At 39.1% G+C, this 23,989-nt stretch overlaps 1 protein-coding gene across 13 annotated transcripts in view; it reads left to right on the top strand.

The window, feature by feature from the left end:
* GRIA4 (glutamate ionotropic receptor AMPA type subunit 4) overlaps positions 1 to 23,989 on the top strand; it is a 228,480-nt gene that overhangs the window by 112,895 nt on the left and 91,596 nt on the right. For all 13 annotated transcript variants that reach the window (XR_015913235.1, XR_015913236.1, XM_088522320.1 and 10 more), the window contains exon 4: positions 19,343 to 19,527. Coding sequence is in view for 11 of the 13 variants with exons in the window: in XM_088522320.1 (XP_088378446.1) it covers positions 19,343 to 19,527 (185 nt within the window). In the remaining 2 variants the exon portion in view is untranslated. The remainder of the gene's footprint in view (positions 1 to 19,342; positions 19,528 to 23,989) is intronic.

Raw genomic sequence — 23,989 nt, 5'->3', positions numbered from 1 at the left:
TAAATATTCCATGTGCAAATAAGGCATATAATTTAAAAGTCAAAATCCATAGTTTCATATGTCTTGGAAATGATCATAAAACATATTTAGTAGCTTTTTAAATCATAGTATTGACATGCCCTAACTGCAATATTGTAATAATCTTGAACTGTGAAACTGAATACATATGAAAGATATACAATAGGAAGTTTCACAGAAGAGATGAAAATTCAGACAAAAAAGTCTATTTCTGGAAAAGAAGCGTATCAAAACAAGATTTAACACAAATACAAAACATCATTTCTAGTCTAGACTGAGATTTGGAACTGTGTTTATACCCTAATTCAGCTATAACTTTTAATATTGTTTGCGATTTACCTGTAGTTCTTAAAATAGTGGTCGTAGGTCTACCAAGCGGTACTCCCTGCCTGCCTGTCACCTTTCTTTCCTCCCTTCCTTCCTCCCTTTCTTCCTCCCTTCCTCCCTTCCTCCCACCCCTGCCTGTTTGGGGTGGAAGGACCTGTTTGCCTGCATAACAGGGTCTCATTTCTTCACTGGCTCTTTGGCTATCCTATTTTTTAAAAAGCAATTCTCAGCAAAAGCAACATTTATAATGTTTTTTTCTCTATTTCCTATTCTGTGCAAGTACAATTTAACAGTGTAATATTGCAAAAGAATGAGAGACAGGAAAATGCCAAGGAAATTAGATATATCTTTGACTCTTTAATATATAAATACATATAACAAATAGGTATACATATACAAATTCATATACAAACATGTCTAATTTGTTTTATGCTATATTACATTCACTATATTTTCACAAATTTCAGAAGATCCAGGTAAATTCAAATTGCTGTGTAAATTTACTTTCATAATGTCTTGCAACCTAATTAAAAAGAAAGAAACAAACAACTTGCCCTTCCTACAAACATATTTTGACTGAGAAATCTTCTTGTTAGAGACTTCTTCTGCATACATGCTGTGTACAGTAGCTAGGAGAATGAGGCCTCTGCGCACAGAATTATTTATGTAAATACAAACAATTATTGCTAGCAGGGGGCCTAAAATTTTATCCAGATTCTCTATTATAGGTTTTTTTGTACAGGCCTATTCCATATTTCATCATAGTTGTTTCAGAATCAGAATTAACTTTTTTGATCATGAAAATGAATTAACAAGACTCTTCTGCTGGAAAAAGTACTTGCTCATTTAAGCTACTGTGGAGATGAAAGCTAAACAGTGAATATTAACATTTTCGGACAGAGATAAAACCTTAAAGAAACATTTTATCAAGTAATTACATCCATTTTTCTTCCCAGAGTACATCCTTAAATTAAACCACTGAATTTTTTTAAGTGTTCATTCAGTCATATATAAGTCAAGATGCCATCATCAATAGAATGTTAAATGTAAGTCAAACTGGTATCTTTTAGAATATTTTTCCATAAATAAATGTTTCATGTCTATCTTATTAAATTAAGGGAAAGTCTTGTCTTGTGACTGTCGTGTATGTCTTTGAGAGACGCTTACAACATCAGATAAGCCCCAGCCTGCACAGGCAGCTTGGCCCTGGGGCAGGAGTCTCTGCAGGGCACCAAGTACACATGAGCACTTGTCAACTCGTGCCCCTCTGTTGCAAGGGCTACGTACAACTTCTCATGATGTTTTTCCTTGTCAACTTCCTGGAGTTTCTAATTAAAGCAACTGTTTATCTACAGGCTGTTGAACCACCTGAGAGCTGGGGAGGTGTGTGTGCCATCTTCAGTGTTAACAACTCAGCAGGGAGACTCCTGCTGTCGCTTGTGCTGGTGCGAAGTCTATCTCGTGAAACTGTCTCATAAGGGGCATGCAAATGTCCACTTTCTCCAACAAGAGAAATTTATTTGTAATTTACATTTATTTGTAATTAATTAGCCTGAGACCTAGCTTGATTAGTCTGTACCTTGCTTAGCAGGTAACTGTAGCAGGTAACAGAGTGGTGTTATTGCCTGCTGCGGCCAGCTATCATACACAAGGAGACTGCACCACCAGCTGCACTGGGAGTCTGAGGGATGGTCCTTGCACCTTGGGGTCCTGCCCTGCAACAGCAGTGTGATTTACTCCTTCCAGACACTAGGAGGCTTTACTTCATTTCCTCTAAATAACAAAACCAAAAACAGCTATATTGGTTTGATTTGCGGTAAGGCACTGATCTATCTCTTCCCCAGTCCTCTTCCACTTTCTTTCCTGCTCCTTGAGAGCATCTCCAGCTGCAGAAGCAAGACCCTAGGCAGCACAGCCAGGAGTTGGCATAAAATATGATAAAAGCCCTGATATCTCTACCTACACCTACAGAAATGGAACTATGACCAAAAATATGTGGGTTTTATAAGTGTCCTACACTTGAAAATCACCAAGTGTGGTGTCTCCTCCCTTTTGTGCCTCTTCCAAAGCATATTTCTCAAGTATTGACTGTGGCCCACTGACCTTTTTGGAATGGTGTTTCAGCCCTCAGGTTGAAAAGACTGGATATTGCTACATTATGCAGACTAGAAAATTAAAATTAAAATAATATCTCATTACCTGTATTGAAAAGGGCAGTGTAAGGAGAAACAGAAACGTATGACTAATAGTAGTGGGCAGCAGTTTTTCCATGGTAGTTGTGAGCAGTAACCACAGAGACTGTCATTCCAAGCAGCAGTTTGCAAGAAAATTCAAGATAAAATAAATAATGTTGCATAGATAGATAGATTATTGTCTCACACAACCTTTTTTTTTTCAGGAATAGATTGTAATTTCCAAATCTAGCAGTAGAAAACTCTACAAATTTGGAGAAAGTGATACTTTTCTGGTTTCACACCAGTAGAACTGAAATGAGACTGTCTTACAATTTCATTGCAACTCGAACTTTACGACTTTAAATGCCAAACATCCACACATATGCTGGAAGAATTATGAAGCATTTTACAACATTTTCACAGCTACTTGATTCCCACTTCTCTTGTACAGGGAAAGTTCATCTTCTTATTTTCGTACCTCCCTTATGTTTTTGCAGCCAGTTCCCACATCCGCAGTAGCTTTTAGGGATATTCTTTTACAAAATGCTTTACCACTGGGGAAAGATTACAATAAAAGCTTTCTACCTCTCTACTGACTGTTCTTCTTAACAGGCTGCAAAGTGATTCTTTCTGTCTTTCTCTGCCTCAGTGAATATTTTAGCACTGTTGACACCGTTGAGCAGCTCTAGATGGAGAGATCAAGACTAAATCCAACCAGGATGCTGCTGATCCCAGTGATCAGGGCATTGTGGACCAGGGGCGTCAAGTGGCTGTCGCAGAGCCCAGGGCTTTCCAGGAGAGGAGAGAGGAGTCTTTTGACGGCTGCTCTGTGGGGTAGCACTTATGCACACATCAAATCTTGCCTGATGTTTCCTTTAGTAGAGATGCGCTAGACTGAAATATTCAGGAAGTGTCCATTGTGATTATGTGTTGTTTCTGAAAACTTTGTCATTTTTCTCTTAGCTAGTCCTATGCAGAAAAGCTCACTCATGTTCATTAAGACTTGAGATGTCACTAGAGCTCACTTTCCTGTGAATAAACAGCTGTTCAGGGGGAAAAATACCCAACTCTAAAGTGATCGAAGTTGTTAAAACTGTTTATTTTCAAAATGGTCAATGCAAGATGAAACGTCACAGGTACTTAATTTTTATGGAGTGTTTATTGGCTAGTCACTGTATTCATTTTCAGATATAGATACCAAGGTCAGTTAGAACTAGACAGAGTCCAGATCAACATATATTTAACAGAAAAAAATTGCCAGGATTATATTATAATTTTCTGTCCTGGCCTCTTTTCAGATGCACCAATCACCACTTTTAACGTCCACATCCTTTTTCCTGTTATCTTTGCATTATACCTTGCCCATTTCCATGGTTTCCATGAACTGTCAGTTCCTACAGCTGAAATTTAATTTGGATCATTGAATATATTCATTCTACCAAAGCTTTGAACATGAGTTTATGATTACTTCTTGGAATATAGCTTGCCTCAGTGGGACATAATAAATTAGTTTAATCATATGGTGAGTACTTCATCCTGTGTTTGTTCCAGCTAGGAACTGAAATTGTCTCTGTAATTGTATGCAAATCCCTTCACCAGAATAATCAAAGCTACGTGTAGCTGCCCATCCTCCATAAAAGAAGTAGAAAAGTAACCTAACTTTTAATACTACTTAAATGAAAAACTCTGACTTTATATAAAAATACAAAATAAAGTGTGCATGTGTGTAGCAAACAGATATTTTGCCAATATTATAGGCTGTATGATGTCTATTAACATGCCAATTAGCTCTGCTGGTTTAAATGTATAGAATACTATGCTAATAATATTTATTGTATTGAACCTACAGAATAATTTTGAGATTTTTCATTTTAAACATGCATATCACTTCACAATATTTATTCTTAAGAAATAATTGCATGGACTGATTATTTCTGGTTTTATTTTATCAAAATCTAGACTAGCAGTGGGCAGAAAACAAGTTTACAAAATTTAAGACTGTTAGCAGTTTGCCCTTCATTGCATTAAATTTAAAATAATCCAGACAAAAGTCACGCTAAACTTTGCCATTACATGAAGATACATGAGACAGATTATAAGACATTATATGACTTGTCTTCTGAATGTGCTTTTTTCCTACCACTGCCTGTAAAAGAAGGCTGGACATATAGCCACTTTTCAGAGGAGATAAATCTTGCTACAGTTTTTTTACTGCAAAACATATGGCCCTTGGACCAGTTGCTTCTCTGAACTGTGTCAAATGTTTTAGCATTATTTTTTAAAATGTGGACACTGAAAAGAGATCTAATTATGTAGTCCAAAATCCTGTATGAAGATCATACTGCTCTTTCCTTCCTCTTCCCTGTTTCTCTATTCAAATATCTAAACATTACTAGTTACTAGCTGTCCTAGTAACGCAGGAAAAGATGGTTCTCTGCATTTATGACTGCAAAAGCAGTATTTGTGGTAACATGCAAATAAGGAAAGATTTTAACTGCCCATCAGTTGTTTTGGGGGAAGAGGGAGAAGAGACTAAAAGGGTTGAAATGTTGTTCATTTTCCTTCTTTAGAAATTCTGTTACTTCTTTACATACTGTATTGCACCACCTCATACAAAGTATGTTTCTGTATATATGTGTGTATATATATATGTACACATTCATATATAGGAATATATATGAGTATGTTTATAATCTTGGATTATTTCAAAGAGCCTCTTAAAATATTGTCTCATTTTGTTTTTTTTTTATGGGTCATGATTTATTTGGGAATGATATTTGCTGTCTTTTAACTGAAGTGCCTGGGAGGTGCAAGTAAAAGTCACCATATAAAATCTTTGACCTAATTGTTGCTCCAATCCATAAAGAAAGAACCAAGTGTTAATTATGATCTGCATCAGAACAGGGGATTACTTTTAGGAACTGGACAAAAACATTCATAGAATCATAGAGTGCTTTAGGTTGGAAGGGACCTCTAGAGGTCATCTAGTCTAACCCCCCTGCACACGCAGGGTCACCTAGAGCACGTGGCACAGGACTGTGTCCAAGCGGGTTTGGAAGGTCTCCAGAGAAGGAGACTCCGCAACCTCTCTGGGCAGTCTATTCCAGTGCTCCATCACCCTCACTGTTAAAAAAATTTTCTTTAGGTTCCTGTGGAACTTTTGGTGCTTCAATTGGTGGCCATTACCTCTAGTTCTGTCGGTGGCCACCAGTGAAAAGACGCCAGCACCATCCTCCTCACTGCCTCCCTCAAGGTACTTATAGGCACTGATCAGATCCCCTCTCAGCCTTCTCTTCTCCAGGCTGAACAGGCCCAGCTCCCTCAGTCTCTCCTCATAGGGCAGATGTTCCAGGCCCCTGATCATCCTCGTAGCCCTGCGCTGGACTCTCTCCAGCAGCTCCACATCCCTTTTGTACTGTGGAGCCCAGAACTGGACACAATACTCCAGATGTGGCCTCAGCAGGGCTGAGTAGAGGGGCAGGATCACCTCCCTCGACCTGCTGGAGATGCTCTTCTTAACGCATCTCACGATCCCATTGGCCTTCTTGGCCACGAGGGCACACTGCTGCCTCATGGTCAACTTGCCATCCACCATGACACCCAGGTCCCTCTCTGCAGAGCTGCTGACACCCAGGTCCCTCTCTGCAGAGCTGCTCTCCAGAAAGCCAGTCTCCGGCCTGTGCTGGGGGTTATTCCTCCCCAGGTGCAGGACCTTGCACTCATTATTAGGTTTATCTCCAAACTGATAGTTCTTTTGCTTTCTTTAATTGTTGTTAATGATTAATGTTGATTGTTAATTGTTAGACCATAGAATTATGGTTTATATGCCAGTTGAGCAGAAAAAAAAATACATATTTCACTTAGAAGGTGACCATGTTGTAATCATAGCATTCAAATGTTTAAAGCTTCTTTCTCAAGGACATGCATGTTACACTTTTTTGAAAAGGTTAAATGCACGAGAATGTAAATTTCAATGTGATTTAATCAGAAATAATGCCTATGAGCTACAGAAAGGAATTATAGAAAGAATAAGGTATATAAATCAACTGGTATGTAGCCCCCAATAAGTATGGACATGGCCATGTTTGCATGGAGGTGGAATTAAGGTTGCCTCTCTGTCTCTCAAAATGAATACTACTCAGTGTGAGTGCCTGTTATTTCAGCCTGAAGATTGTTCTTGCAATTTTCTCATATGTGTGTATTAGAAATGGCACTACGTTTATGCCGATGGGCAGAGATTGCCAGATAATTTATATTAAAAGACAGTTTTCTAATAAATTCTTGTGGAAAGGAGACAGAAGTTCCGCCGTCAAGATCTTCATATAGTGCCCACAGTCACTTCTTTCCTAGGGCAGAGCCTATCTTTTGGATGGACAGAGGCAGGAGCTTTGTAGGAAAAAAAATAGTGTGCGGCATGTAATTAAAGGCAGTGTCATAGTGTATTAATTAGAATATTTTACTATAAGGCTAATTCTAACATATACTAGCTCTTGAGTCTTTTAGCTTGCAGTCTTAATATACTTTAACATAGTCCTTTTGGATACGGTGGGTGATCGCCATGGGTGACTCTATGCTACAGGGTGTGAAGGCACTGATATGTAGACCAGACCCCTCATCCAGAGAGGTCTGCTGCCAGCCAGGGGCCCGAATAAAGGATGTTACAGAAAGGCTCCCAAGGCAAATGATGGGAAAATGGGGAAACTGAGGGATATCAAGCCTGACTTCAGAGCTCTAGGGATGGCCATCAAAGGTATGGGAGCCCAGGTAGTCCTCTTTCACTCCTCGTGGGAAACCTGCAGGCTCGGTTGCTTCCCTGAAATGCCTGTACACCAATGCACGAAGCATGGGGAATAAGCAGGATGAACTGAAGATCTGTGTGCGGTCCCAGCGTCATGATCTCATCGGAATCACAGAGACATGGTGGGATAGCTCACACGACTGGAGCACTGCCATGGAAGGCTATGTGCTCTTTAGGAAGGACAGGCTGGGAAGGCGAGGGGGTGGAGTTGCTCTTTATGTGAGAGATCAACTGGAATGCATGGAGCTCAGTCTGGGGGTGGATGATGAGCGAGTTGAGAGCTGGTGGGTAATGTGGGAGACACTGTGGTGGGTGTCTGCTACAGGCCACCTGACCAAGATGAGGAGATTGATGAGGCCTTCTATAGTCAGCTGGATGTTACCTGACAGTCACAGGCCCTGGTTCTCATGGGGGACTTCCACTACCCTGACATCAAATGGAAGGACGACACAGCCAGCCACAAACAGTCCTGGAGGTTCCTGCAGAGCGTCAACGATAACTTTTTGACACAGGAGCCATAGAGGAACCAATGAGGAGAGGTGGGCTACTGAACTTCGTGCTAACAAATAGAGAGGGACTTGTAGGAGATGTGAAGGTGGCGAGTAGCCTCGGCTGCAGTGACCATGAGTTGGTGGAGTTCAGGATCCAACGAGGAGGAGGCAGGGCTATAAGTAGCCTTGCAACCATGGACTTCAGGAGGGCCAACTTTTGCCTCTTCAGAGACCTCCTCAGAAGAATCCCATGGGCTAGAGCTGTAGAAGGAAGGAAGGCGGACACAAGAGAGCTGGTTAGTTATCAAGCAGCACTTCCTCCACGTCCAGCAACAGTGCATCCCTGTGTGTAAGAAGTCAGGCAGAGGGGGCAGGAGACCTGCGTGGATGAGAAAGGAGCTCGTAGCAGTGCTCAAGCAGATGTTTTTTCCACAATTCATACAGAATGTGGAAAAAAGGACAAGCTCCCTGGCAAAAATACAGGAACGTAGTCAGGGAATGCAGAGATGCAACACGGAAAGCTAAGGCACGTCTGGAAAACAATCTGGCAAGGGAGGTTAAGAATAACAAGAAAAACTTCTTCAAATAAATTAACAGTAAAAGGAAGATCAGGGAAAATGTGGGTCTGGTGGTGAACGGGATGGGCACCCTGGTTATGAATAACACAGAAAAAGCAGAGTTGCTGAATGCCTTCTTTGCTTCGGTGTTTATCAAGGGCAGCCCTTTAGAGTCCCAGGCCCTAGGGACAAGAGAAGAAGCCCCGAGAGAGGAAGACTTGCCCTGGGTAGAGGAAGATTGGGTCAGAGAGCACCTAAGGCAACTCGATACCCACAAATCCATGGGCCCTGATGGGATGCACCCCAGAGTGCTGCTGGAGCTGGCAGATGTCATTGCTAAGCCACTCTCTATCATCTTTGAAAGATCCTGGAGAACGGGGGAGGTGCCAGAGGACTGGAAGAAAGCCAATGTCACGCCAGTCTTCAAACAAGGCAAGAAGGAGGACCCAGGCAACTAGTGAGCCTCACCTCCGTCCCCAGAAAAGTAATGGAACGGCTCATATTGGCCGTTTTCTGCAGGCACGTGGAGGACAAGAAGGTGCTCAAGAGTAGTCAGCATGGATTCACCAAGGCGAAATCATGCTTGACTAACCTGATAGCCTTCTATGATGGATCGACCAGCTAGATAGATGAGGGAAGAGCAGTGGATATCATCTATCTCGACTTCACCACGGCTTTTGACACCGTCCCTCACAACATCCTCCTGGGTAAGCTTCGGAAGTGTGGGACAGATGAGTGTGCAGTGAGGTGGATTAGGAACTGGCTGGATGGCAGAGCTCAGAGGGTGGTGATCAGCGGTGCAGAGTTTAGTTGGAGGCCTGTAGCTAGTGGTGTTCCTAGGGGTCAGTCCTTGTTCCAGTCCTGTTCAATTTATTCATCAATGACCTGGATGAAGGCACAGAGTGCTCCCTCAGCAAGTTTGCTGATGCTACAAAACCGGGAGGAGTAGCTGATACCCCAGAGGGCTGCGCTGCCATCCAGAGGGATCTGGACAGACTGGACAACTGGGCGGTGAAAAACCTCATGCATTTCAACTAGGCCAAGTGCAAGGTCCTGCACCTGGGGAGGAATAACCCCAGACACCAGTACAGGCTGGGGACTGACCTTCTGGAGAGCAGCTCTGCAGAGAAGGACCTCGGTGTCATGGTGGACGACAAGTTGACCGTGAGGCAGCAGTGTGCCCTTGTGGCCAAGAAGGCCAATGGGATCCTGGGGTGTGTTAAGACGAGAGTCTCCAGCAGGTGGAGGGAGGTGATCCTGCCCCTCTACTCAGTCCTGGTGAGGCCACATCTGGAGTATTATGTCCAGTTCTGGGCTCCATAGTACAAGAGGGATGTGGAGCTACTGGAGAGAGTCCAGCGCAGGGCTACAAGGATGATTAGGGGCCTGGAACATCTGCCCTATGAGGAGAGGCTGAGGGAGCTGGGCCTGTTCAGCCTGGAGAAGAGAAGGCTGTGAGGGGACCTGATCAGTGTCTATAAGTACCTCAAGGGAGGCAGTGAGGAGGATGGTGCTGGCCTCTTTTCAGCGGTGGCCACCAACAGAACTAGGTAAAACAGCCAGAAACTGAAGCATCAAAAGTTCCACAGGAACTTAAGGAAAAATTTCTTGACAGTGACAGAGCACTGGAATCGGTTGCCAAGAGACGTTGTGGAGTCTCCTTCTGTGGAGATCTTCAAAACCTGCTTGGATGCAGTCCTGTGCCACGTGCTCTAGGTGACCCTGCATGTGCAGGGTTGTTGGACTAGATGACCTCTGGAGGTCCCTTCCAACCTTAAGCATTCTATGATTCTATGTTTTTTGCATGAAGGCCAAATATAGTGGTATAGCATTTTGGTTGCAAAATAAAATCCTATTAAATTCAAGCTAGAGAACCATATTATTGGGATATTAAGAACTTCTGGAAAAAAAGAAAAGCTGTGCATGAGCAAAGACATTGTTGAAGAAAGAGATTTTTATTAGTAGCAGCAATACAGACTATAAGATTTTAGTGAAATAAAGTATTTTGGCTTTAAGGTTTTGCACAAAAGGACAAAAATTTAATCCACAATATATAAATGCAAGAAACATTAAGGACTAAGATGGATATTTTGTCAAATAAGTAATACTAACAGTATCTTTACTTCCAAAATAAATTTATTTTTTCATTTTGCTCACTTTTTAAAAAAATATTGATACACAGTAGCCAAAGTGATAGCCTTATATGTCATGTAAGCGGATATCCAGGGATAGGTAGCATCTACAGTTTCTTTAAATTGTTGCTCTTGAACACAGAGTGAGCCAAGCATCTTACACATTTTTTTCCCCCCATTGGTCAGTGTTTTCATGATGTATTAGCTGTTTTTAAGATAGTAGTTTGTGTGGGTTATCGTTTTCTGTAAATACTGCAATGATATACAGATTCTGACTTAGCATTCAAAGTTCTGTAGCAAGAATTTGCTTAAAATGCTGTTGTTGCTGCTCATAAGCTTTGCGAGAGCCAAAGAATTCTCACCTGAACCAATTTTAGCCAAGGCCTTTTGCACAGCTAAGGAATAAACAGTTAGATAAAAGCAAAAGAATATATATAAAATGCTAACAACATAAATAAATGTGATTTTGGCATGTTATCTGTAAGCACGCTTAGGTGTAGTCTCTTTGTTGTAAGAAAGGTTTCTCGACTTTCATCTTACGGTGTCGGACTGAAGGCATTTAGTGAAATGGAAAAGGAAATGGTATCTGAGAACCAGTAAAGAGCAGAAGGCAAACAACTAGAAATCCTTCAAAAAACTGGGGCTCTTCTTCAGTCCCTCTCAAGTTTCCACTCATCCTTTATCTCTTGATATTTTGATGCAACCCTTTGATGGTGTATTTCATATGAAGGTTATGGACTCTGAAATGCAAAGAAGGGTGAAAATCTCACTCCAGAGTGGTTGTAGCTTAAATGGGATCTAACATCATCTGAATCTTTGATCATGAATTCCAGCTCCAGTGTAAGCCAAACCACCTTCCATATGCTCACTGAAAGGAAGCGTTATTGCTCCTGTGAAGGCTTGTTTTTTTAATGCTTGTGGCTGCAATTTATGGTCAACATTTCTCTTTGGCTGAATGTCCCTCTCAGGAGAATTGGATTATTAAATACTACATGTGCAGCAGTTGTATGTGCACAAATCTCTGTAGGACTAAGGGAGATCAGACAGAAAGTCTGGCTATAGACCACTACTAGAGCTTATGTCAGTTGTGTATCATATCCGCGAGGAATTACTCAACAAACTCGTTTCACTCAATTACATGATACAAATGATTGTGAAGCTTAGGGTACTACTTCAAAATATATGGGTGATGTCATACATTTTGAAATCTATGCAATGAAATAGCTATTGTGGAGATGGATAAACTGGGCCTACTAATTACCCAGTTTTGTTTCAGACTCATCATTAAGAATGCATGTAAAATTATTTTGATCATTGATAGTATAGATGACAACTCACAACCTACATCATAATATATCTATTTGAAAGCATGTAGAATTTAGAAAGCTAAGTAAATGCAAACATGCTTTCCTTCAAGAACAAATCACACTAGATCAAGCAAATTTCCTTTTATTACAAAGTAACAGATTTTATCAACCTTTGAAAAATAGTTATCTCCTTTTAGTATCATTTTTTACACAGTTAGGCTGAAGTCTTTTTAAATGACTTAAGGAAATCTGGTCTTGATGTAATTTCTGCAAGATAAATAAAATACTTGTCGCACATTGGACAGAAGAAAGTCTAGTGGACTCAGAAAGAAGTAAACAGGTTCACTGTCAAATAAGGAAGTATTGAGTAGCGATCCATTCTGGTTGCAGTTTTTGCCAATATCTTTGTTAATAATGTGGACGAAGAAATATAGAATACATTTGTTAAACGTGCAGATGAAAAAAACTGAAAGGACGTGCATACTTTGGAGTACATTTTTTAACTATATCATATTGTGAGCAGTTCAGGAAAAATGTGGATCAATTACAACACATCCAGAGGAGAGCAAGAAAGATTGTCAGGATACAGACTAAAGCATATTCCACAAGGGAAAACATGAAACCTAAAAGAAACATTGTTTCAGCATGTGAAGAGTAGACAGAAAAGAAATAAGGCAGTCTTCTTTTGTAAAAGATTGCTTTAAAGAAGAAGGGAACAAATTGTTCTCCAGGTCTGCTAGAGGACAAGACTGAGTGGGTTTAAATTGTGCCAGGGGACATCTAGGTTAGACTTTAGAAAACATCTTCTAATGATAAGGATAATTAAGTAAAGAATATATTATCCAGGAAGTTACAAATTCCTCTCTAATGGTGTTAAGGACAAAGAAAGATAACTATCTAGAATGTGTTAAATAAAAATTGTGTTTTAAGAATGGAGATGATTCTGTGAATTAGAACTGAGAAGAGCACAGAACACTCCACTAGTTCTAACTTTCAGTCTATCATCTACGTTGAGTGCTTCGTATGAACTTTTTGTTGAATGTTCTGGCTGATTCCAAGCACAAAAAAAAATAAGCAGGTGAAAAAGTTAACATATGTCAAAGGTTCTGCAATTAATTTTCTAAATCTTACCAATTCGTCTGTATACCGATCAGAAATTTGAAACAAAACCATATGTTCTTAAAAAAAGTATCTATTATGAAGAGAATGACCCAGATACTCACAATTGGGCAATGATGTTCATAATCATTGGATGCATGCTCATAATCATTGGGTGAATGTATTACTCTGTATATATCTTACATGGTTTTCGTCAGTGAAATATCTGGATTCACCTCGCCATACTTTGTCTACCCAAACAGTAGGTGTTTTGGTTAAGCCTGATAATCTCAGCTCTTTCTATTTGGAGTAAGAGAGAAAAGCACCTTTGAGATAATCTAAGACCAAGAAAGACCTTTTTTATGGATTATCTGTCTCTCATTTCAAAGCTTGAATACCTTGAACATCTACCTTAGAGACAGATAAAGTGACATGAATCCAATCCTGAATGTCAAGTGTATTGATTTATCCATACCAAATGATTTGATCATTTATTCCCCACTTCTGCTGAGTGTAGGATTTATAACAAATGCATTTCTTCCATGGATCTTATTGCAAATTCTGTTAAAGTAATTTTCATAAAGTAGCTCCTACAGCTCCTCCTAGGTCTTTCTGGTTGTAGAGGTCTACACCCACAGAGCTAGTCTTCAGAGTGGAGTCAGTTTCTGTTTTAAAATTGTATGGACTGGAAAGGGAAGGAAATAAATTTGCTTTCCTGTAATGTGTACTTTATTATATCCAGCTTTGGACAAGATTTATGTTCTTAAGTGATGTCTTCTACTTTTGGGGCCATATCAAAAATATATTGTATGTGCTTTTTATGAATATATTAACCCACGACCTGTGGCAGTCTACAGTGACAGTTTGCTAGCCAGAATAAAATAAGATAATAATAAGTAAATATTGAATCATGCAATCTTAATAGTAATTTAATTCCTGCACAGTAGTACCAAAATTTGCTACAGAGTTTGCTCATATATGGAACAAGTAGCCACTTTAATAGTAGTTTCCCAGCAAAACTATTTGAAATTATTTCATGCTCTTGAAGAGCTGGCTAAAAAGTCTTTCCAGTACGAAAAAAAAATATGTAAGCTTTTGAAATTTCAATTGTAATAGAAGCCAGGAGAGCACAGGAGAGGAGAGGATAAGGAGGAAGGGGAAGAAGAAAGAGAAGGAGAAGTGAAATTGGAAGGAAAAGGACAAGGGAAGGAGAAGGGCAAGGAGAGGGGCAAAGGGAAAAGTCAATCACGTGCATCCAGCAGAAGAATAAGTCAAGAAAATGCTCTTCTGATCTCCTTAGTTTATTCTGAACACACTAAGGAGATTTAGATATCAGATTTTACTTTCCATTTAAATGGAAATAAATAAAATTAAGCTGTTCACTGCTAAAATGAATTTTGAAGAGAGAAAGCCTAGCTGGTACAAGAAAAGATAAATAAAGAGACTGAAGGAGTCATTAACATTTAAAATCAAAAAGATCACTCATTATTTCAGCCACTTGCTATATTTCTATGTGTGTGTGTGTGTCTGTGTGTGCACACCAACCATGATTTAGATTAGCTGGCAATGTTGCAATGACTTAAGAAGTATCCTGAGTTTCCAAACCCCTGCACTTATCATTTTTTTTCTTAAATACCAAAATTACCCAAATGCTTTACACACTTTGATGTTCAGAAGACATATCTTAATCTCTTTAAAGAACTACCGATTTTCTCTAAAAAACTGGAATACCAGGTACATATATGACATTGTCTCTCTGCAGATGCCGCGTCTTGTAATAGAAAGAAATGCCTGTCCAGTGTGAAGTGAAGGAAGCAGGTTTAAAAAAAAAAATCATGAGAGGGTTTTGTTTGTTTGTTAAGTTGCTTAGTCAAAATATTGGTAGGAATAGGTAGATGCATTTATGGTTATTCCAGGGATGGACACGCTATTCTTACAAGAAAAGAAGAAAATTCCTCTCCGTTTTCACATTCCCCTTTCCCCCTGTGATGAATTTCTGGTCTCTGTTTTGAAATAAAAACAGTAGTTTGTTAGATCATAATTCCACCTCACCAGAAAAAAAGGAAAAGCAAGGTGGGAAATAACCAAGAAAACAAAATCTTTGCAGACTTTTCCTACCTCAAGTTTGGTTTCAATAGTATTGAAGTGGAATAAACAGTTGTCAACAATATCTGCATTTGAGCAACGACCCCCCCAAAAAACAGTTGGCAGACATTTTACTCCATGCCATTTGTGGAAAATTCCACCCTAAATTCTTACAAAAAAGAAAATGATTCTATTCTTACATTTAGCAGAACTTACATGCAGAAGAACTTTACGTATGTTTTCAGGCAATTACCTAGGTATAATTATGTAGGTGTTATGTCTTGTTCATAGACTTTCTACTTAAAAAAAACAAAATCCTAAAAGAATCAGCAGTTCATTGACGCAGACCACCAGGGTTTAAATCAATTAAGTATGGACCCAGTAATCCATATTTTCTGCTGAATCATTTATATGTATTTCAAGGCTGAAGGAGTGTGATGCACCAGTCGAGTTGTGTCTGGAATTCTTTTGGATACTGGTGCCTAGCTGCACTAACTCAGGAGATGATCATTTTCCAAGTATAAAAAATTATTAGAGTTATTAGAGTTTATTAGAGTTAAGCAGTTCTATACATATGACAGGCGCAGGAAACGCTGAACAATTAATACCAGGCAATCTACAGTTATAACCAAGAAAAACGTATATACTCTCACATATACTCTCTCTCTCTACACTCCCTCAAGGGAAGGAGTGTAGAGGATGGGGCCAGCCTCTTTTCAGTGGTGGCCACTGACAGAATTAGAGGTAATGGCTACAAATGGAAACACCAAAAGGTCCACAGGAACTTAAGGAAAAATGAGGGTGACGGAGCACTGGAACAGGCTGCCCAGAGAAATTGTGGAGTCTCCTTCTCTGGAGATCTTCAAAACCCGCATGGATGCCACCCTGTGCCGCATGCTCTAGGTGACCCTGCGTGTGCAGAGTGATTGGACTAGATGATCTCTAGAGGTCTTTTCCAATCTTAACGATTCTATGATTCTATAATTGTATGATATAGTGAACTGGAAATAGAATACACATACCAGAGCCCTGCGGCTAAGCCATGACTGCATGTTACAATTACCATTCTCAAACACATGGTGCAATGACTACTCCCACCCTTTCCTTTTCTTATGGGCCATCCCTGCAGTATAGTCCAGAAGTTTTCAGTAAAGACTAACAAAATCATATTTTGGAAAGGGAAAAACATATGGATTGTGTACTTCAGTTGGTGTAATTGAGCCTGATGAGATTTTTAGCTTGCTTTATGCAACAAGTAGTATTTCACAATAAATGAGATGGAAGGTATTCCTATTATGAAATCTCCACAAAGTGCATCATCTTGCCCTGATAGGTTGTGAAGTCTCCATTACTAGAGATATTCCAACCCGACTGGATGGGGGGTGAGTAGGGCAGCAGGAGTGGATGATCTCCAGAAGTGCTTTCCTACCCCAACTAGTCGTGATTCCTCTCTGTAGAAGAGTAACTGAGGATAAACAGGAAAGTTGCATCTAAAATTAAATTTCCTGAAAATTAGATGACAACTGTTAAGATTCACCTTTGCTATGCTGACTTGGGGAAACATCTTTTTGAAGTTTGAGAGTTTTGTTTAAATGGAACCACTGCTCTCCCTTTCCCTGTTGGTAGATTTATCCAGTGTTAGTTTCAGGGCTCCTTTGTTTGCAGTACAACATACAACTCATTTTATTCCTCATAGCTGCAACCAATTATTTTAGACAAATGTGCATACTCCTCAGCATGTCTTGAGTTTTATGCCAACAGAAGCTGTGAATGCTGTCAATTATTCAGCTTATACTCCTCCTTTGTCAGTCTATGGTATTAAAATTTGTTCCTACACACTGAGTGCATGGATGTATGGAGAGATTATGAACTCTGCATTAAAGAAGATCTCCTCCGATGGAGATGTTGCACCGTATCCAGTTGACTACAGTTTAGCTGTATTATACTATATGTGAAAGGCATCTTAACACAAAAATACTTACTGACAAGAAGATATAGAAGCCTGAAACACCTAAATGAAGGCAGATGCTAATGAAATATGGCAAGTTCAGCCTTGATCCAAGGTAGAAGAAACGCTTTTCTGTGTGTCTGTCTGGTACTTGTCATGCTTTATGCTGGATAGATGCCTGGTTTGATCAAAATACATCTTAGTAAAGCTGTCCAAACTAAATAAGAAAGGAATGAGGAGATGTCAATTGCTGTTTCAAATACCATTTATACAGAATCAAAGAAAATGTTAATTCGTGTCAGGAAGCTGAATTAAGTAAATGTTGACTGTCTTTGTAGCAAAGATCAAGTCAGTGTTACAGTGTAAATGAAGCAGGAACACATATAACACTGGAGTAGTTTTAATGTACATCTATATATGGCAATGAGTAGGAAATGAAGCAAGAAATACAATGTTTGGGAAAGAATCTAGTCATGATTTGCAGAGATAATTGCAGGGAAAATGGAGAGTGAATATAGCAAAAGGAAAGGCAGAATAATTATGCAGCAATTAACAAGAAAACTGTATGGTTCTTTGAAAAAAAAATAACAGACATCAGGTTAAAAATGTATGCTGAGTACAGAAATGTTTTAACAGTCTATACAGCAAGTATTTGAGTTCATTTCCTAAGATGAAAAGCTATTTCATAAAATGAATATCTCATTTATAGGATAAAATATATTATGCATTTTACATGTTCTTTATAAATGTTTATATTCTCATTTTACATGTGTCATCTGAATTTGAGAAAAAAATGTTTACTTTAGAGTATTTTAGCATCATAATGGTAAAGAGAAACAAATTTTAAGTTTACAGAAAAAGGACTGCATAGGTCGTTGGAGCAAAATTCTATTCGCAACTGAGTTTGTTTCTGATGTGTCCTGTAGTCATCACATTCTGAGGAAACGATCATCTGTTTTTATGTCATTGGAGGCAAATCCCCTTTTCTGTGTTTTTTCAAGGTCTTCTGATATTCTATTAGTTGTCAACAGCATACTTAAAAATACTCTTTCCATTTCTGAAATGTAATTTGCACACGTTACTCTCACAGTTTATGGGGATCTCAGTCAGTGCTTTTCGTGTGGAACCTGCTGTCCCACCATGGGATAATCAAGCACATGACATCTAGGGATCATGATGCCTCCAGTGTGGGACCCACCTAAACGGAGGAAGGAGCCACCACTGTAAATCCATATTGTTTCAGGGTAGTTTTAAATAGGTTGTAGCTTTAATTTAAAACTAAAACTAAAAGTTCAGCTAGTTAGCAAGTCAAGATACCACGGGGAGAATGGGGATCATCTCTGAATCATTTATATCACCAGGTAATCTACAAACAGTTCTGTCTTTCCTGAATGGTGGTAATTCAGAATGTGAGCTGAAGAATCATCATTGTTTTCAACAAATTCCCTATTCTAGGTAAAGATAGAAAAGTAAGTAGTCCCTACTTCAGGAACTGATTGGGACAGTCAGTTCTCTTACCCTGCAAGGGCAAACTGTCATCTGATAAACTGCTAATTCCTCTCTTCCCCACAAAATATACTGCACACTGCCATTAGAAGAAATAGGGGAGAACAAGGTGAAGGGCTCTTAGGCGAGTACACCCCAAGACTGGGGAGAGAGGCCAGCCCTGTGGTCTGAGATGGAGATGTTAGAGAAGATGCTGCCTTTCCCTCTGTGAATGGTTTCAAAGGTGACAAGGGGAGCTTTGAAATTATGAGAACAAGGTTCCTGCTAATAGTAATAATAAATGACTCTGTAGTGCCCTTCATTATTTGACCTCTAATCACTTTGCATATGCTAATTAAAGCTGTATAGGATCTCTGAATTAGGTTAATATATTTTTTATTCATCTGTAATTTCTATTAATCTATACTGATAAATCTATGTCTGTATATAAAGAGACAGATAAAAATCCATGAAGAATGATGATTAAAAGCATTAAAAGCTGCTTTGATTAAGTGTTATTGAAAAAAAAAATGTAAAGCATCTGAAGGGCTAACATACAATTTTTCTAATATATATATACCTGGGTGAATTAGTTGACTCAGATTTTTTTCTTGCTGTGTCATGAGAAGTGACTGAGTATAGGCTGGTCGACTGTAGCTCATACCTGTTTTTAATATGTGGGTTATGTATAATGATAACTGTTTTTCCAAACACTATGATAAGAAAAAAAAATTAGTTTTCATTAATTAAAATTCTGTAAACTGATCATGGCTTGTGACACAGGTAAGGCAAGAAACTGTCTTCCCCTTCCTGCAATAACAAATATTAAGAGACACCATATTGATTAAGAATAATTCCTATTCATAAAATGCAATGATTGCATTACTAGGTGTATTATATCCTTTTTGTTTGTTTGTTTTAGGTTATTCAATACTTCAAGCTATTATGGAGAAAGCGGGACAAAATAGTTGGCAAGTCAGTGCCATATGTGTGGAGAATTTTAATGATGCCAGCTACAGGAGACTTTTAGAAGACCTGGACCGAAGACAAGAAAAGAAATTTGTAATAGACTGTGAAATAGAGAGGCTTCAGAATCTTTTAGAACAGGTAATACCTGCTTTTAATGTCACTGTAAACACATTACGAAATCTACGTGAGAGTTACCACGGTGCATTGTCTTCTGTTTATGTCTTCTTGATAGAAATGAGATTGCCTGTTTTTTTTTTTTCTTCTTCTTTGTTTTATTTCATGGGCTTGTATTTTGATGTTCACTTGCTCTATCAGGAGCACTGATAATGCTCCTACGGTACCAGTCATCATGTTGGCACCACTGGCCATCCCAATCCCTCTGGTTCCTGGACAGAGGCTCCCAGCCCTCAGATGTATCCCCGTGTTGCAAGACTTCTGTGCATGATAAACCTGCCCTCAGGATTTACAGGCTGGCAGAGCATCCCAGATGTGCTGGATTACCAAGATACCCTCAGACTGTACCTTTATCAGGAAAAGGCTCTGTTTTGTCTGAGAGGAAAAAAATCTGCTTATTTGAGTCTAGGATTACTTCCTATTCTCCAAATAGCACAGACCATATTTGTAGCCATAAAATATTTTAAAATTATTATTGCACATATTTCAACTGAGAGTTATATTACTGTAGGAGAGTATTTATGGATCTGAAGAACAGTAAAATAAAGATGCTATTGAACTGGGAAGGAAGGTCAGATTTTCCATCAGCTATTAACGGAAGCCTCCTATTACATTAAGGCAAAGCTTGGACCTGACTGACTGGCTTGCAGTGTACTAGTGACTAGTACTGATACTAGTACTGTGTTTTGTGCAAAATGAATAAAAAATGCTCCTTGTTTGATGTGGAGAATGCATCGGCATATAGTACGTGTGAGCTCTTTCTTAAATGATGCAAAAAAATAGTGGTTTGAAAGGAGCATTTTGTTAAGGGATAATAAAATAAGTGAGGGTTTGGGATTTTTCTGCCTTTTACATGATGCGTATATAATGTTTAAGTGCCCTGTACAGTACCTACAGCTGCTGCAAGAGAACTACAAGCAATGAATGCCATCTAGTGGAAGCAAGCTCAGGCACTACCATGCTTCTCTTTGCTGAAATATTAGCGATTTCGAAAACTTTTATTACAGAAACATTCATGATGCATCTGCTGCTAAAGTCATGGAAACATAAAATGTCATTTGTGATACTAAACTGCATAAAATGATATTTTATAGAAATACGTACATCAACTTTGCTTTTACTGAGTGGAGAAGTAAACTGAGCATTAACTGAGGTGATTTAGTAAGGATTATTTCTATGAGTGTTACCAAGAGAAAAATAGATGGACTAGATTGCTATATATATCCATTTGGCCATTTTTTAAAGTTATGAAAGTAATTGTGTTTTATATGCTTTCTATTGCTTATAATTAAATTCTCTTGCAGTTCAGCCTGTGTACAGAACACTCATTTGGGGGCATTTTAAAATATATTTAGGATTTTTTTTTCTGCCTCAATTCTGTATATATGCAAGTGTTTTTTTTTTTTTTTCAAACACGTTAACTGCAGCTTATAAAATACACGCTATTCCCATAGGTCTTAACTGGAGCCACCTTTGTATGCCACAAAAAGAACTCATTCAGTATATGTTTTGATCTCACTGATCTTAGCTGTACATTTTATTTGCTTCCAGGAATTGCTACACATTTTGTTTTCAGATTGGCATCTGCATAGTCAGTTTCTTTTCAGAGTAATCTGTACTCTTTACTCAGATCCTGAACAACCAAATTTAATATTGATCTTAAAGGAATAAGCTTTTGACCTTCTCTGGATTCATATAGGTCTGGATTTTGCCTACCTAAAATAGGCACGTAACATAGGCAATGCAAGTCATAGAACCCAGTGCCTGGTGGTCTCAAAGAGCGAATCAGACTGTGCGAGTTGGGTTACAGGAGAGTCTCCAAAACTGACTGAGGTTTGTCTCCCTTAACTGAAAAGAGAGAGCCTAGGGTAGGAGCTAGATCTAACTTGCAACATAGCTGTATCTGAGCTACTTGTGCAAGCACTTTTAGGAAGTGATTCTTTCGAACACCACCTAATTGTGAATGGGCTGAATTTTACTCAGGAGATGAACTCTTCCATGATTTGTATTTGTTTTGGTGTTTATTCACACTAAGTGTAAAATTTTACACTTGAATTTGTTAAACTGCAACTTACATATTTCAGAATGTTTCTGTAATTTGTCCAGGTCATTTGAATTCTATTCTTCTCCCTCATCATCCCCAGAACTCCTCTCTGTCTTTCCTGTTTGAAAAAAGAATGAAATTATCACCACACTAGACAGAATACTCAGGAGCGGCTCATATTTACCCTCTCTTCCTCAACTAGCTCACTTGCAAGAAGGCCTGGGATGCTGGCTTAGCTACTGGTTTGGGATTCAAAATAAAAGCACTCTCCCTGTAGATATTCAAGTGTGGCTTAAGGGTGAGCTCTCAGAAATTCTTTGAGATAAAAACCATCTGCCAAAAATGGGAGAAGGCAAGAAGAGGCTGTACCAGCGAAGAAAATTCAGAATAGCTGCCATTTTAAAAATGGCAACAAGTCACATGATTTTTCCTTCTGCATGGGGGCTTCAATAACCTGCAGCTGCAGGTAAGGTGGCTTCACAAATGGACTGAAAATTGGAGAACTCTTCCCCACATACACAGCTTCAGTGACTCTAACTCAACTTCTTTTCTGCCTAGTTCTTACTTAATTGAGAACCAAAGTTGTGACTCTACTGTAATAATTTGCAATGTACAAGTAAATGTTCTCCAGAACATTTTGGATAAGTAATTAAACTTCAGTCATGAGACCATAACTCAAAGTACTTTGCCCTTAAATCCATGCTAATGAAGGGAGAGAAACTGGCTGGTGGGTTTCTTCTCTTCTCAATAATGACTGCCCATGTACACATTCATGTTCCTCATGATGTGAACCTGAAGCAGTCAAGACTGGAAACTTTTTTGCTAGCCTTGTCCAGACAGTGAGCTCATGCCCTGCTCCTGTGCCCACGTTTGTTGTCTATGTATCTCATCTGGTTCATTCTGTGTCCTTTCTTCTTCCAGCTGCCAAGGTGAGAAAAGCAGCACCTGCTGGTTTTTTTTAATCTTCTTGTGCATCTTTAGTCTTACCATTTTCTATTTGTACTGTATCTTCTGCAGATGTATTTGCCTCAGTCACAGGTATTTATCATCCTTTTTCCTTGAATGGTCCACTACCTTCTTGGTGGAAAAAGTTTCAGATCTTACCCCTCAAGGCTATGCCAAAGCTCACAAGATGATGATGATTTTCTCAGTAGAGCGAGGCTCTCCTACTTCAGTCATGTACTCCATCACAAGACCATGCAGTATCTAGCCGAGTCTGGCAGTATTTGGGAGTGACTGGAACATTAATGCTCATTTTCTGTATTAGTGCCAGTTGGTACAGCTAAGCTCAGAGTCTTGTTCAAATACATCACTGGAGAAAGGCAGCATTTTCTGCAGGGTCACAGAGTTGCTGCTTTAATTCATCAGTGTCTTCAGTTTATGTAAAAGTCAGCAGATCTCCACCCACTCTTGAGAATCTGTTTCAACCTAAGTGCAACAGGATAGTTTTAGATCATTTTCATACTTTATTTTCAGGATGGTGAAAGAGTTCCCTACTTCTTTAATATCCTATAAGAGTCTTGAGAGAGACTTTTTTGTTACCTGAGTGAAACTCTTGCTTTATGTCAGGCCTCATTATCCTGTTACGCCAGTCTGTGAAAGAGACCATAAACATCAACACTCCCACCTAAGTGTTTTCTTTACTTATCTCCATTCTACTAATAAGCAATGAAATACCACGCAACTTAGAAGGAAGCCCTTTAAATTCTCAATCATCTAACTCTTTCTCCAGTGCAAGCTGAAGAATTATCAATACCTAATATAAATGCAGAAGTTTTTACATGGTCCTAAGTCTTTACCAAAGCCAAAGAAGAAAATGCCTTCTTTAGACTAACATCAAGATCTGTAGTCACTGCAGGCATCACTATGTGAGTTGCTGGTGTTTGCTATCATATAGATCATTGACTTCCACCTTTGCAGTTTTGTACTCCTGCCTCTTCATACAAGTTCTCTGTAGTCTAAAAAGAAAGCTCATACAATGGGAATTTACCAACCATACACTGTACCTTCTGCTAGATGTTCCCAATCTTTTTAACATTCAGACAAGAACCATTATGCATTCAAACAGTTCTGACTGACTGCTCTTTTAATATGCTCCTTTTCAAAAATAAAAGGATTTCATTCATATCACCATTGTTTGGAAAAACTATAAAGAGCATTTGTACCAATGCCATTGCACTGTTCATATAAGCAAGAATCTCAGAAGAGGAGCATAATAAATAAGGAAATGTTATCTGACCCTTCCATCTTTTAAGTACATGCATGGGCATGTTTATGGCATCTGTGAAACACTGTTTGGAAGGTGTTCAGAAGCTTTCTTTCTCAGTTGTTACTGCTCTTTCACATAGTAAAAGGCATGTTCTAACCTTTGGCTAAAAGTGC

The sequence above is a fragment of the Tinamus guttatus genome, unplaced genomic scaffold, assembly GCF_059628265.1.
Source record: "Tinamus guttatus ecotype Peru unplaced genomic scaffold, ASM5962826v1 Tinamus_guttatus_pri_ptg000150l, whole genome shotgun sequence".
Classification (NCBI taxonomy): domain Eukaryota; kingdom Metazoa; phylum Chordata; class Aves; order Tinamiformes; family Tinamidae; genus Tinamus; species Tinamus guttatus.
The sequence above is the reverse complement of the archived record's forward strand: the minus strand, read 5'-3'. Positions and strand labels throughout refer to the sequence as shown.